Source organism: Halichoerus grypus, chromosome 12, assembly GCF_964656455.1.
Source record: "Halichoerus grypus chromosome 12, mHalGry1.hap1.1, whole genome shotgun sequence".
Taxonomy (NCBI): Eukaryota; Metazoa; Chordata; class Mammalia; order Carnivora; family Phocidae; genus Halichoerus; species Halichoerus grypus.
Window position 1 is genome coordinate 39,043,794 of NC_135723.1, and position 15,345 is coordinate 39,059,138.

The 15,345-nt window shown below is 41.4% G+C and overlaps 1 protein-coding gene across 2 annotated transcripts in view; it reads right to left on the bottom strand.

The window, feature by feature from the left end:
* Positions 1-15,088, bottom strand: part of PON1 (paraoxonase 1) — a 32,453-nt gene extending 17,365 nt beyond the window's left edge. For both annotated transcript variants that reach the window (XM_036115696.2, XM_036115695.2), the window contains exons 1-4: positions 14,984-15,088; positions 7,405-7,475; positions 5,616-5,671; positions 4,038-4,206 (exon numbers count right to left, since the gene is read on the bottom strand). In XM_036115696.2, coding sequence (XP_035971589.1) covers positions 4,038-4,206; positions 5,616-5,671; positions 7,405-7,475; positions 14,984-15,057 — 370 coding nt within the window. In that variant the 5' untranslated portion in view covers positions 15,058-15,088. The remainder of the gene's footprint in view (positions 1-4,037; positions 4,207-5,615; positions 5,672-7,404; positions 7,476-14,983) is intronic.
* Between the last annotated feature and the right edge of the window lie 257 nt (positions 15,089-15,345).

Sequence of the window (15,345 nt, forward strand, 5' to 3'; positions counted from 1 at the left end):
ACATTAACTGAGCTCTCAGCTGTCAGCCCTGTCTCCAAAAAGCAATTTCAACCCACCTCCAACTAGTACTTAGGGTGTCAGGCAGATGGAATATTTTCATCTCCTTGTAGAGAGAAGCACTTGTGATTGCTCCAAAGAAAAAAAAATGGCTAAAGGAAGAACTAGTGACAGTCTCTAAACACCTCCAAACTCCACAGGGGGGAAAAATCCTCAACTTAAGAATGAGCAACGCTTGACACTAAAACTCCAAAGAGCTTGTTAAGCTTTCTATTGCAAATGGTCTCAGCAAGATGCAGAGTTGAGATAAAAGAGATAAAAGATGTGGAGAACACCGACATGAGAAGGTGTGCTTGGGTATAATTCACACAGTGTAAGATGATAAATTCCATAAAAAGAATACCTGAGAGATTCTATCAAAGGGAAGCAGCTTCCATGAGTCAGTCCAGCCTTAAGACATAAAAGAGACCAATTTAAGTGGTCAAGAAGGTGTGATTAGAGTTGGCAAGTGAAGTTAGATTATTACAGTCTTTGCCTTAAGAAGCAGTAAGTCTTCGGGATCTTTGATGTGACCAAATTGGTGTTTAAAGAAAAACAATGCAAAGTTTAGTGGGTTGAAATGAAGAGATTTAAAACAGAGAAGCCAACCAGGAGGCTCCTGGTGGTTGGTGGTTAGGACGTTGAACAAACAAGTGTTTATTTTCATTGGTATTAAGTGCTACATAGGGAAAATAAAACCAGATAAAAGAATGAAGAGTAATGAGATGTTTTCTTCATGACAGTCAGGGAAGTTCTGATGAAGTGATGTTAAAGCAGAAACCTAAATGATATAGGAGACCAAACCATGTGAGTATCTGGAGAAAGAGCATTCCCAGGTGAGGGAAGAGAGTGTGCAAAGGGCCTGCGGCAGGAACTTCCTTGCCACATCTCTTAATAGTGAGGTTGTGGATGGAGTAGAGTGAGTGAAAGAAAGAGTGGGAAGCCTGCAGCCATAAAGGTAGGTAGCCAAGGCCAGTCTTGTTAGGGCTCCTGGTAAGGACCCAGGGCTTACTCACTGGGGCTTTGGAACCAAGGAGTAACATGAGCTTACAGTACAGCAGTAATCCAGGTATGGGGGGAGAAGGGACTGGGCCAGAAGGATGGCATTAACAAGAAGTGGCAAGAAAGGATATGAGGACATTTGACAGGAAGTATCAAAAGTCCCTGATGATGGCTGAGAAATGAGGAAGTCAAAAATCAAACATGAGTGAGCACTGAAACCCAGATTCATGTTTTGTGCAGCAGATTCTACTTCTGGGCATTTATCCTAAGGAAATACTCACAGAAGATATATATACAGGAATGTTTATTTTAGCATTGTTCACAATGAACGTAAAGGCAGAAACAGACTGAATATCCATCAACAGAAGAACTACATTACTGCACTCCCATGCATCTGAATCCTAAACAGGCATTGTAAAGGAGCTCTAAATGCACTGTCATAGAAAGGAGTCCATAATGTAATATTAAATGCAAAAGCACTTTATAGAAGGGTTTGGGTAATATGACTCCCTTTTATTCTTAAAAGTGTACACATACCCAACAGTATATTTCTTTGCACTTGATGTTTTAAAAATAAAATACAATGTTGATAAATGGGTGGAGAGGTCACTGAAAGGGGACTATATATGTACATATAAAAGAAGAGATGTCATACGGGGTAGAAAGGTAAAGAAGGAAAGATAAAAGGATGGAAAATCAGTTTTCAACATGTTGAGTTTAAAGCAGCTATAAGAGAGGAACTCAAATAGAATAATCTGGTAAGCTTGAAGGAATGGAACTGAAGAGCTGATTAAAAATAAAGAATACCCCATTAATGGAATTCTCCCAGAAAGCAGGCACAGTTAATGGGTGTGACTTGGTTGAACTTTTTGAACTAGAGCAAATAAAGAGGAGGCAAAAAAATCAGTCTTTTGGGGAATGTTCAGAGAATTTGAAATGAGTGACAAAACAATGAACAGGGGGAAAAACCTGCAGTAGGATCAGAACTAAGCTAAATAAGTATATTGGAATATCGGGGAGGAGAAATTTACTTGGAGAAAGTGATCAACAGCATAAATGAAGTGGAGGAAGGAAGAAAGGAAAGAAGGCCAGAAAGAACGGAGGGAGGGAGGGAGCAATTGAGTTAAATGAATTCTTTATATATTTTGGATATTAGCCCCTTATCAGATACATGATGTGCAAATATTCCTTTCCATTCAGTAGGTTGGCTTTCCATTTTGTTGATGATTTCCTTTGCTGTACAGAAGCTTTTTAGTTTGATTTAGTTCTACTTGTTTGTTTTTGCTTTTGTTGCTTTTGCTTTTGGTGTCAGATTTAAAAGAATCATCTTCAAGATCTACGTCAAAGAACTTACTGCCTATGTTTTCTTCTAGGAGTTTTATGGTTTCAGGTCTTCTATTCAAGTCTTTAATCCATTTTGAGAATTCATTTAACTCAATAGCAAAAACAAATAAATAATCTGATTTTAGAATGGGCAGAAGAGGTGGGCCCGGGTGGCTCAGTCTGTTAAGTGTCTGACTCCTGATTTCGGCTCAGGTCATGATCTCGGGGTCCAGGAATCGAGCCCTGTGTCTGGCTCCGTGCTCAGCGAGAGTCTGTTTGAAGGATTTTCTCTCTCCCTCTGCCCCTTACCCCACTCACATTCAATCTCTCTCTCAAATAAATAAATAAATCTTTAAAAAAATAAAAATAAGCAGAAGATCTGAAAAAGATATTTTTCCAAAGAAGACATAGACAGCCAACAAGTACAAGAAAAGATGCTCAACATCATTAATCAGGGAAATGTAAATCAAAACCATAGTGAGATACCATCTCACACCCGTTAGAATGGCTATTATCAAAAAGACCAGAAATAAAAGTGTTAGCAAGGATGTGGAGAAAAAGGAGCCCTCATGCACTGTTGTTGGGAATGCAAACTGGTGCAGCCACTGTGGAAAACACTGTGGAGTTTTCTCTAAAAATTAAAAATAGAACTACCATACAACGCAGGAATTCCATTCTGGGTATTGATCTAAAGAAAATGAAAACACTAATTTGAAAACTATATGCTTCCCTATGTTCATTGCAGCATTACTTACAGGAATCAAGACATGGAAACAACCTAAGTGTCCATCGATGGGTGAATAAACACACACACACACACACAGAGGAATATTATTCAGCCATAAAAAAAAGAACAAAAATCCTGCCATTTGTGACAATATGGATGGACCTTAAGGGCACTATGCTAAGTGAAATAAGTCGGGGGGAGGGAACTAAAGCAAGTGATTTCTTTTATATGTAGAATTAAAACCTAAAAGTGAAATACAAAGCTCATAGATGGTGGTTGCCAGAGGTGGGGAGTGGAGGGCAGGAGAAATAGGGGGTCAAAATGTAAAAGGAAAACAAATGCAGTTGATGTCAAATCCCACAGGGGTTTCTGTGCACAGCCGGGGTTGAAGATTCACGTAGAGACCCAGCAAAAGGCTGCATCTAGAAAGGAAGAAATGGAAGGATGACATGAGGGATGGGGGCAATATGTTGATAGCTTTGAGATGTGGAGAAGTAGTTTGAAGACAAAACAGAGGAACCAGTGGACAGAAGGGCACGGAAAGTGACAGGGCTGAGAGAAAACTGACCATGGTGACTTTCTGTCAGTGGATCTATACGTTGCTGATGCCTTCTGTTAGAAAAATCTATCCCTGTAAATTCCCGGATCTGGACAATTATTTGAAATGGAAAACCCATAATGATCAGAGCTAAATATTATTGTTACCGTAATTATAGAGATAATGTGAATGCTGGTATTTTTAAAAATAAGTGCTTTACAAACCTTAAGTATTTTAGCATTCTCAAGCATCAGAGTGGTTATAATATTATATTTCATTAACATATGGGATACGTTTAACAGAAGAGTAACATTAATCATGATTATACTGTAGTTGAATGAGAGGAAATATTCATTCTTTAACATTTTTTAAATTTTGGCTTTGTTTTTAATAAGCATTAAATAGCGTTACCTTCATCTGTGAATGTGCTAATCCCATGAGGGTTAAATGAAGACTGATCGAAGTTACTTCCAGTGACCCTCAGTTCTAACACTTTTGGATCTTCTTCATTCAGGTCCATCAGAAGAATTTTGCCAGGCTTATCAGGTGCAAAGCTCTTTATTCCAGGATATTTTAATCCCTTACAAAACATGAAGAAGAAAAAAATAGGCACATTACAAATACTTCAAAAGCTGATCGAGGTGGTAGATAGCACATGGGGTCATACTGTCTGCTTCGCGTCACAGGGCCACATGGGAAGCCTCTTGGTTGGCTTGTGCGATAGGCCCATGGGGGTTCTGGAAGCCACGTGTTCCACCACTCCACCCCACACAACACACTGGCTCGGACCCTTCCATCACCAGCAGCAAAGCCATATGTGTCCCATACCACAGCTCCCAACTCATGAGAAAGATCAAAAATGGAAAAGTAGACCAACTGGGCAATTGCTAATGGGCTTCAATCATATAAGCAAAGAATATGGAGAGAACATTGGTTATGGTTTTTAAAATGTCTCCTGACAGGTTCCTTGGAAGCATCTCAGGGACAGAGTTTTAGGGGAAGTCTAGTGAGCTCAGAGACAACTTCTTTCTTAGCCTTCAATTAGAACAACACAGCTGTTTTTTGTTTTAGATGCTGGGGTCCCATATAAGATTTTGCTTGGAATATGTTATTCTGTTGCTTTAGAAAAGGGGTTTGCAAGACACTGCTGGAGAAGATGACTAGTCTTCCATCTTCATAGGAGAAAACTGGACTAAATAAATTACAACAGCCAGCAATGGGTGTTGACTTCTGTTGTTTCTTTTTTTTTTTTTAAAGATTTTTTATTTATTTATTTGAGAGAGAGAGAATGAGAGAGAGCAAGCACATGAGAGGGGGGGAGGGTCAGAGGGAGAAGCAGACTCCCTGCCGAGCAGGGAGCCCGATGCGGGACTCGATCCAGGGACTCCAGGATCATGACCTGAGCCGAAGGCAGTCGCTTAACCAACTGAGCCACCCAGGCGCCCAGACTTCTGTTGTTTCTGAGCTATGTCACCACCACCGTGGTTTGTATGTAGAAGAGGTTCAACAAACATGGTGGCTTCACTCTTCAAAGTGTGGAAATTGTGGAATGGCCTATCAATAATTTTAGATTAAAGGGCTTATTTTGAAAAGTGTGAAAGAAAAAGGTAAAATCTAAATGACATGGGGAGGGATATATAGAAACATACACCCAATTCGGTAAATACTTGACTATACCACTGAAGTGCCTCAAGGGATAGACCATCGATGGAAAGCCATTCTTGAACTCATTGGACTCAGAAATTGCTACAATGGAAGATAGGGTAATATTCGAGTTCAGCGTACACACAGGAGTACAAATATGCCTAGAAGGCATACAGCCATAATTTTAACACCGGTGTAAAATGTATATACTGTTAGTTTTTTGAACCATATGACTGCTTATTTTATTTGAAGGTGGGCATTGGTAAATAGCAAGCTTAAACAAAAGACTTAAGCTGCTGGATCTAGAACATGGTGTAGAGCACTATAAAGAAAGAAACCACTTACAGAGCTAATGAAAGCCAGTCCATTAGGGAGTATCTCCAAGTCTTCAGAGCCAGTTTCTGCCAGAAAAGAGAATAGTCAGTACAGAGTGTTGTAGACGATTGCAGGGAGCTAGTGATCCTTTTCTTTATCGCTCTTCACTGGAAAATGGGGCTACATATTTAGCTCTTATTTGATAGATTCAGAATAATTAACTCTTTCATTTACTTCTTCAAATTGACTAATAGGATTCTATAAAAATTAGAAGACACTGATATAATTAAGTGTAATTAAAACTTACACTTAATATGTATTTTTTAAATTAATGGACTAGAACTTTTTCCTCAGACTCTGAAATCTACATAAAGTTCATGGAAATTCACAAAATTTATAAAAGGTACAATTATTTGAAAACAGCTCGCTGTTTTGTTAAAGACACAGTGGAAACTACCAACATATATTAATACTTAATTCCAAATCCAATAAATTCTTTTGAGAGCCATATTGGAAATATAGGCAGATTCCAAATGCTTCAGTTAAAATGGGGATACATTTCAGAAGAACCATGAGAGACGATGGACTCTGAAAAACAAACTGAGGGTTCTAGAGGGGAGGGGGGTGGGAGGATGGGTTAGCCTGGTGATGGGTATTGAGGAGGGCACGTTCTGCATGGAGCACTGGGTGTTATGCACAAACAATGAATCATGGAACACTATATCTAAAACTAATGATGTAATGTATGGGGATTAACATAACAATAAAAAAATTTTTAAAAAATGGGGATACATTTCATATGCAAAATACGCATCCACTATTAATTATAAGCATCAGTAAAATATCGCTAAGCTAATTATACTTTCCATGTACATTTTTAAAATCTCTATCAACCTAGAGACAAATGAGACTTTTGATTTTGTATTGATACTCTTAGTGGAGATGTTTGTTTTTCAAATATCCAGTGATATCTAATATCAATATCATATTTGTTTTCTAGAGAAAGATTGCACTGTAAGATATCTGGCCAACCTTTTTGATGCTGACTGAATAAGTCACATGGTCTAGCCTTTCCTTCCTTAGTCAACCGAGATAAATAATTCTAAACTTAGCAAAACAAAACATAACATCCAAAGCATGGATCTCAAACAAGTTGTCCTCAAATAACAAAATTGGTTGGTTGAAACCAGATGGGGACTTGAGTCCTATGACACTCCCTGTTGGTTGCCTACAAGCTGCTATTCCCCTAGCCTTTTATCTTTGCTGACAGGGCCTGCCTTCCCCAATGGGAGCCCCATAATTACTTTCCCAGCTTCCTTTGCAGCTAGGGCCCCAGCCTGTTGTCTATCTCTGACTAATGAGATCTGAGGGGAAATCTGCTGAGAACTTCTGGGAAAAAATATTCTTCCCCCATATTTAAAAGAAAGATGCATGAGGAGAAGTCTTGTGGTAACTGCCAAGGTGTGTGAGGGCTTTTTAAATTTTGTCCCTTTACTCACTGCTTTTTCTCCTTCCCCTGTCCCTCCCCTGGAATCTCCTCAAGTTGTATTACCATAAAATCAAACATTGTTCCCACTTACTGTTTTTGCTAAACTGACCAAAAAAAACAAACTATGAAAAACCGTCAATACCTTGGCCATATGTTGGTGAAGTCAAAAGTCAAGTACGTTGGTATTTATAATTAACTACTGACTTAATCATTCTCTCCTGGTTCATGGTTCTATTTTTTGAACAAAACTAAACAGGTGTATTAATCAAATCAATAGCAAGATAATACTGCAAGTTCCAATGAGATACTTCCTCCTCTCTACATACTTACCTATTCCTTTAACTAAATTACAGTTAGGAAGTTCGACTGGTGTTACTTCTCGGAAGGCATTAAGTCGTGTTCTGGGGGAGGAAAAAAAAGGAATAAAACGCACCTAAAACTATTCAGAAATTGCAATTAAGTTGCAAAAGTTAGCCGCCAATAAAGTTCTCCTCACCTGGACTTTGCCTGAGTTTCAACCCTGGGATTAGAGGTCCCTGGAGTCTGAGTGATTCTACCAGACAAGGTCAGAATAAGACCTGTGGGGCCTCTGGGTACATTCAGTGTTTATTTAGCTGAGGTGGACTGATCCACAAAGGAAATACATCATGCCCTCTCCAGAGCTCTGCGCACTTTGGCAGGAATAGGAACTATTTCATCAGCTGCGTAAGGAGTCCTATGTGGAAATTTGGGTTAAATAGCAACATGGTTCCAATTTACTCCATTGATGTTTTAGGGCTGCTGACAGATGGGCCTCCTACCCATCTGCCCAGTCTGGCTCCAAAGCCTGGACTGGGCATCTGCTTTGGGGTGTGTCACTTGAAAAACACAGGTGTGCTTAAAGGGTTTATAACTTCAGAAAATCATACCCAAGGCCAGCATATAAAAAGACATTTCACACACACACACAAAAGCAACTTATTAAATTTGAGTGCATAAACATCCCAGAGAACATTTGAGCGAAGGACAAAAGAAAAAAGGACAGATGTGGGAAGGACGTACCAGCCGGCTGCCTGAGCAGAGCAAAACTATTGCTGAGGCATTTAAAAGAACTGGCCCACAACATCAGCACGGCCAAGAGATTTAAACAATCAACATTTTTTTGAGAACTAATGATACAATATGGTCTTAGCGAGTAGCAACGATTATTGAAGAATGCCCAGAAATCTTATTTGGCTAAAGATAGGCTGAGAAATTCTTCACTTGCCTTACTGATAATTTAGTCTCACAGAGGAAGAGGTTGGGCTAGGGGACACTCTGGATAAAATTCTTAAGATGGTATAAAATGATAGGAATTTGGGGTGCTCCATCTTTCATCCAGAAAAAATGTAACATGTTCCTACTGCCATGGCGCTGGCCATCAATTCCACCTTTGGAGAGGGTCTGACCTAACAGGCTGGGAGTGGGATCTAGCAATTAGCTTTGTTAATCATTGTTAACAGGAAAAACCACAGTTTATCCTGAAGCACAACCAGAGTGGAGAACCACCAGCCCGGGTGCTAGAGCTCCAGAGATGAATGAATAGCTGAAGAAGGCCTGGCCTGTGAACAGAGGGTGGTTCCCTGAATGATGAACTTGAATTTACAAAGGAGACTTCAAGGGAAAGTTGGGATCTGCCCCCATGACCTGAGAAGCTACAAGGTATTTAAAAAATGGGAATCTGACATTATAATTACAAAAGTTCACAATAAAGAAATAAAAGGGAAAAGGACGATGCATTAGGAAAAGGATTTTGCATGGCACACACACACACACACACACACATACCCTAAAACAGGTTCACAAAAGAATACTCATCCTAATACATGTAATACATTCTTAACCTTTCTATTCAATTCTATTTCATTCATTTTAAAATGCTGGCCATAATCTACTAAATTTGATTTATGAACCTCCATTTTGGAAAACATTGGTCTAGGGAAAGCTCAGTGAATATCCGTAAAGTGCCCCAAGGGATTCAAAGGACAGCACAAATGATGTTGAAGTTGCAGGTCCTCTAGAAAAGATTCGATGACATGAAATCACTGAGTGGGCCAAGACTTGTGAAAAATACCAAGGATAGCCAAATTCGATTTTCTTAGAGCCAAAGCCACATGGGAAGAACAGGAGCACTGCCTGGTCACAAGGCCCATCAGACCTGATGGGATAATAGAAGGCAGAGAAAAGCAGAGCAGATCAGCCCCTACCCTGATTCAGGCTTCTCTCTCATGCAAGACCATCTCTGACCTGGAAAAGGTAGAATAATCACAGTCAAAGGGAGCCCACGGTAGCTAAGGAGGCATGAAATCAGCACTCAGTTGCTTTGAGTTCAAATGTGTGGCCCCAAAACAAGTCATATCTCAGCAGAATAATCACCAATACTACAGCTCAGGTACTGTATAAACCCTCATTTAATCCTCCAACCCCTTCCTGAGGTTTTATCTCCCCGATTTTATGGATGACTAAGTTTAAGGGGCTTTCCAAATCCGCAAGCTTATGAAGTGGCTGAGTTGGGACTGGAACTCAAGTGAGAAGGCAAAGCTCACCTTCGGTCTTCTGCTCAACACGTACAGGCAACACTGCCTAAAACGGGAGGAAGCACCGGAAGACAGTCGCGCCTGTGTTACTATAATCCAGCTCGTATTTTTCTATCTTAATCTTAATTATCAGGAAATATCTGATCAAGGGCTTGCTTAGGTTCAAATGTTCCAGGTCTAAGGGATAAAATTCAATGTCTGCGGTGTGCCCCTGATTCATAGGCCTCTGAAGTCTGGCCAGAAATCACACAATCCCTGCTGTGAATTATTCTTCGCAAATATGTGCTTGCTTCTCACAAAAGAAAGTGAGGATCTTTAGCTTATGCATTAAGAAATCCACTCTGGAACTTTCCTTGGGGCCATATTCAGCCTCCTCAGTCTACTTTCTGCCACTAGACACTCCTCATTCCTCCATTATTCCTCATTGGGACCAACTGTGTGCCAAGCCCTATGCTAAGGGCTCTCGTGCATACTTCCCCAATTAATTTCCTCGTCACGTTTGAGGCAACAATTAATATTTTACCTGATTGGTAGGTAAGAAAACTGAAGCAAAGAGAAGCTATGTGGGTTGCTTGTTGTTGCTTATTTCAAATGGTAGAGATGGGATTTGAAATGAGGTGTCATGATACGGGGCCCTTTTCTACATATCAATTTCACACCTCTTTTCCTTTGTTCCCACTTTTCCCTCTGCCTAGAACGCCCATACCTCCTAACCCCGGGGGGAAAGACTCCTTCTCATGCCTTTTTGTAGCTCCTCCTGGTCTTCTGTGATAGGATTAATAACTCCTTTATCTGCATGAACCTCCTCATCTACATCTATCATGTCTCTGACCCTATTGTTTTGTAGTTATTGGTTTTTGGTCTTGTGGCTCATAGTAAACTCTGAAATCTATGAGTGAATACTGCATCCTATTCATCTTTGTGACCCAGCAAGGACCCAGCACCGGCAGAGAGAAGGTCGTCCGTAGATGTCTGCCGAGTTGTTTTGTGGAATTACTAGGCTGGTGCATCAGATGGAGAAAGTGGTGTCAGTTGTATTGATAGAGAAGGCTGGAGAGTTATTTATTCATCCTTAGCCTAGGGTCAGTCACATGAGACATTATCCTAATATATATTCAAATATCACTCATTAGGTGGATCATCCGTAGGTGGATTTTTGCAATAGCATATGGCAAAAAATAAAGCTAACATTTACAGAGTACATTTCATGTGCCAGATTTTATATTTATCCTACTATGATATGTACTATCATCCTATAAGTTTTAGGTGGAGAGACAGGCTTAGCATGGTAAAGTGACTTGGAAGTTGCAGAAATGGCACCCAGCCCAGTTCTGCTGGAATCCACCACTGCCCTCTTCCCACCGTGGTGTGGAATGTGGAGCGGGCGTGGGGTGGCAGAAATGCTCACATTAGCTTTGCAGTCTCCTTCTAATGCAGGGAAACAGTGGTCTCACACGTCACAAGCAGCAACTTAGGAATGGGCAAGTTGCCATAGAGATGCAGGGCTGCAACATTCCACACCGCTAGGGCGCTGTTTATAGCCTAGTCCAAGGCATTCCTTGGATTTGCGTACACACACCCTACAAGGTCACAACAGCTGACTACAGAGCTGGGCAGGGGAGACTACTGATCCAGGGGAGCTCTCTCGGTCCCTTCCTCGGTGCTGTTATCACCTCGAAAGCATTAGGGAACCCCCTCGAGACACCTTTTAAATCCTTTCACAAGTTCCCACCAGCCCCAGACCTATGTAATCTCACGTGAACCTCCCCACTCCTGTCTACTGGATCTCTGCAGAACACAGGTTGTATCCACTGTGGGGGGTTGGGTTGCTCCTGATGCAGGTGTCAGGACATATTCTCTTCCCTTCTCTTCCTTGGGCAGATTCATGATCTTCTCTGGGACTCAAGGGCCTTACCTCTAAATGGTAACAAATGTTAATTTACCCATCCTCCAGAATCTCTTGATCTGGTTCTAACATGGGTGATATAGGATTTGAATGTCCTTTAAAGAAGTGCATACAAATCCCTTGGGGGAACTTGTTAAATGGTGCTGATTTGGATTCTGTAGTGTGGGGTGAGGCCCGAGATTGTGCAACGAGATTGAGCTCCCAGCCGATGCTCATGCATCTGGTCCACAGCCCCTTTGAGGACTGAGGCTTCAGGGCCTTTCAAACAGGGGGTGCAATTTCCCTTCCTGCTCCTGTCTGGGCTGCTCCCATCCTCCATCTCCCTAACCACCATCCTCTTGGCCCTGCATCGTTCCTATTCCCCAGGTTCTTCTAGATCCCCTTTCCATTCTAAAACCAGAGGTTCATCTCACTCCCACTTTCCTCTTGCCTTCTCAAATGTCTGATTAAAGGTAGGAGGTTTTTTTTCTTTCATTTTTAAATAAGATTTTTTAAATTTAAATTTTACTTAGTTAACAATTTTGGTTTCTGAAGTAGAATTTAGTGATTCATCACTTACATACAATACCCAGTGCTCATCACAACATGTGCCCTCCTTAATACCCATCACCCATTTAGCCCAACACCCCACCCACCTCCCTCCAGCAACCCTCAGTTTGTTCTCTATCCTTAAGAGTCTCTTTAGTTTGTTTCCCTCTCTCCTTCGCCCCGTCCCTTCCCATATGTTCATCTGCTTTTTTTTTTTTCTTAAATTCCACATATGAGTGAAATCATATGGTATTTGTCTTTCTCTGGCTGACTTATTTCACTTAGCATAATACATTCTAACTCCATCCACATTGTTGCAAACAGCAAGAGTTCATTCTTTCTGATGGCTGCGTAATATTCCATTGTATATATATTCCACATCTTCTTTATCCATTCATCTGTTAATGGACATTTGGGCTCTCTCCATTGTTTTGGCTATTGTTGATAATGCTGCTATAAACATCAGGGGTGCATGTATCCCTTCAAATCTGTATTTTTGTATCCTTTGGGTAAATATGTAATAGTGCAATTGCTGGGTCCTAGGGTAGTTCTATTTTTAACTTTTTGAGGAACCTCCATACTGTCTTCCAGAGTGGCCCCACCAGCTTGCATTCCCACCAACAGTGTAAGTGGGTTCCTCTTTCTCTGCATCCTGGCCAACACCTGTTGTTTCCTGTGTTGTTAATCTTAGCCATACAGGTAGAAGTTTAAGGACTAAGGTTCCGTCCCCCCTCACTGGATCCAGGTGCTGAAAATAAAGCAGTAAATTCTGAATTCCAAATGAGACTCCAGGTCTTCCCACTGAGGCAGCCCCACAGCACAGCGTCTCCTGCAGACATGCTATCCACAATGGGAAACCGCAGGCAAGGCCAACAAAGGGACTCGCAGGGACTGGTGTTACATTGGGCTATCATCATAGCGTACTTTTGTCCTTTCAGAAAAATCAGAATCAGAGGAGAGGCCCAGAAACGAAGGCCAAGGTCCCCTTGCTGCCCAAGGACAGGTCCCAACTTTTTCATGTTGAAATTTGTCTTGGTGCAAGTCAATGCTATCGAACAGTCCTTTTCAAACTGTATCCCAGAGAGTCTGACAGGGAGATTATAGATGGTACCAAGAGAGGGGAATGGAGGTGTGGGCAAGTAAGTCTGTGAAATGATGACTTAAAGCAAAATCGTTTTGTTTTTGTTTCTGTTTATTTGTAGCTGAAGGATTTTTCAAAGCTTTCAATATGCCAGAGTGCCTGCCAATCTCTAGGAAAAGGCTACAATAGATAACACTTCCCAAATTCATATGTCCAAGGAATGTGCTTTTTGTTTTTGCTTTTTTGTTTTGTTTTTGTGGAGCAAGTCTTGTGGCTCATGGTCTAAGGAACAAATTTGGGGAAATATTAAAGTCGAATCACATAAGCTCAGACCACATGTTGAGAGAGAAACTTTTCAGGGTTGGGGTAGTAAAGCTATGCTTTTACACAAAAACATACACAAAATGCCTACAGTCTCCATTCTTAGAGTAAATTAAGGAAGGTAAACCAGAAAGACAGACCCTCACTCCTTCCTGGCAGATTTGTAATCCTTCGGAAGACATCTTGGTGTGGGGCCTCTGGAAAAGTGGGGACAGAAGAAACCCAGGTACAGATGCAAAATTGAAAGGATAAAGCCCACAAGGGGTGTTAGATATTTATATCTCACTTATTTTCATCCCAGGATAATACCATGACCCACACATATGCTGGGGGGAAATATACATATATATGTATAATATATGTATATATGTATTAATATGTATAATATATATGTATTAAATATAATAAATACAATAGAGAGATTCTCCTTTAGCATCAAATAGTACTATGTTTAATGAAAATCCACAAACCGTAATTTTTACATGATTTGAACCCCAAATCACTGTTACTTTTCTCTAATAGTTTGTGATTACAAAAATAATCAACAATTAGAAGAAAAAAACCCAATAGTTTGTAAAAAAAATTATTCTGAAAGAAAGCTTAGGGTCATGAAAGTTTTTTAAAAGGCTAAAATGTTCAATTTGGTTTTTAGTAATGTTTTACTTCAAAGTAAATAACAAGATATTGACTAAACCTTAGGAATTAGGATGGTCTCTAGACTTTGAACCCCTGTAAAGTTACCATGAAACTACTGAAACATTCTTAAAAACTAGCCCACCCACCCCCCTTTTACAGTAGCTAAGGGTTTATAAGTACTTTAAGGGAAGCAGAGCACTAACATGTATTCAATAGTTACTATGTCCCAGGCAGGATGAGTGTGTCTTATTGGTTCAGGCTTATTGAAGCCGAGAATGTTAGAGATGTAAAGTGATTTGCCCAAGATCCCATAATGGAAGGGACAGAGCGAGAACCCAGGACATCAAATGCCTGCGCCAGGGTTCTATCCTCCCCCCCACAACTACCCTCCACCACTGCCCAACTGGAGCGAGTAAGAGGTGGGGGCAGGCCCTCACAGAGTGTGTTTGCTCCCACCTGCTCTGTTCCGCATGTGTTTTGTGTCTCCGTGTGGCCTCAAATTGAGAATCCCCAAGTTGGGAAAGATTTATGGCCATTACGGGACGGCTCCTTCCCTAACTGACCCAATTATCAGGGGAGATCCCAGGTCTGGTGCTCTATCTTGAAGCGAGAATGAGAGGTGATTCTGTAGCCAAGGCACACGGATCCTCATGAAAAATCAATCTGTGTATGCCAACAACTTGGCCATCACACCAGTGTGATGGGTCCCCTTCCTCCATCTCTCAGGCTGTGAACAAGGACATGTTTTCAACCTGCAGGATGCGCATCTACAACTTACCTGGGGACTTTCAGTTTAAAACTACACCCCACTTTCAGGGGAGCTCCTGGGGTGGGCGGGGTGGCAAGGACCGGGGCTGCAGCCCTCACCACAACCCAACTTACTGATAAGAAGCCCGGTGATCCCTGAAGAGTGCCAGTCCCAGCCCCAAGAGGGTGAGCATCATCAGCTTTGCCATGGTTCAGACAGGAACAGAGACTGGGCTGATACACAGACTGCGGGAGACTGGCCCGCCTGCAGCCTGAGCCCCGCCCCTCCCCTCTCCGCAGCACGGAGGGCACTGGCTTGGGATCAGCACCAGAGGCCAGGAGCTGCGTGCTCCCTGGAGACCTTGAAGAGAGGAGATAGGGAACAGCTGCCCAGACCCTGCAAGAGGTGGAGAGCATGCCGGTTGGTGGAAATGGAGAGCTGTAGGAAAAGAGAGCCAGGCTTTGATGAGCGCTCACTTTGTGCCAACAAGGTCCTA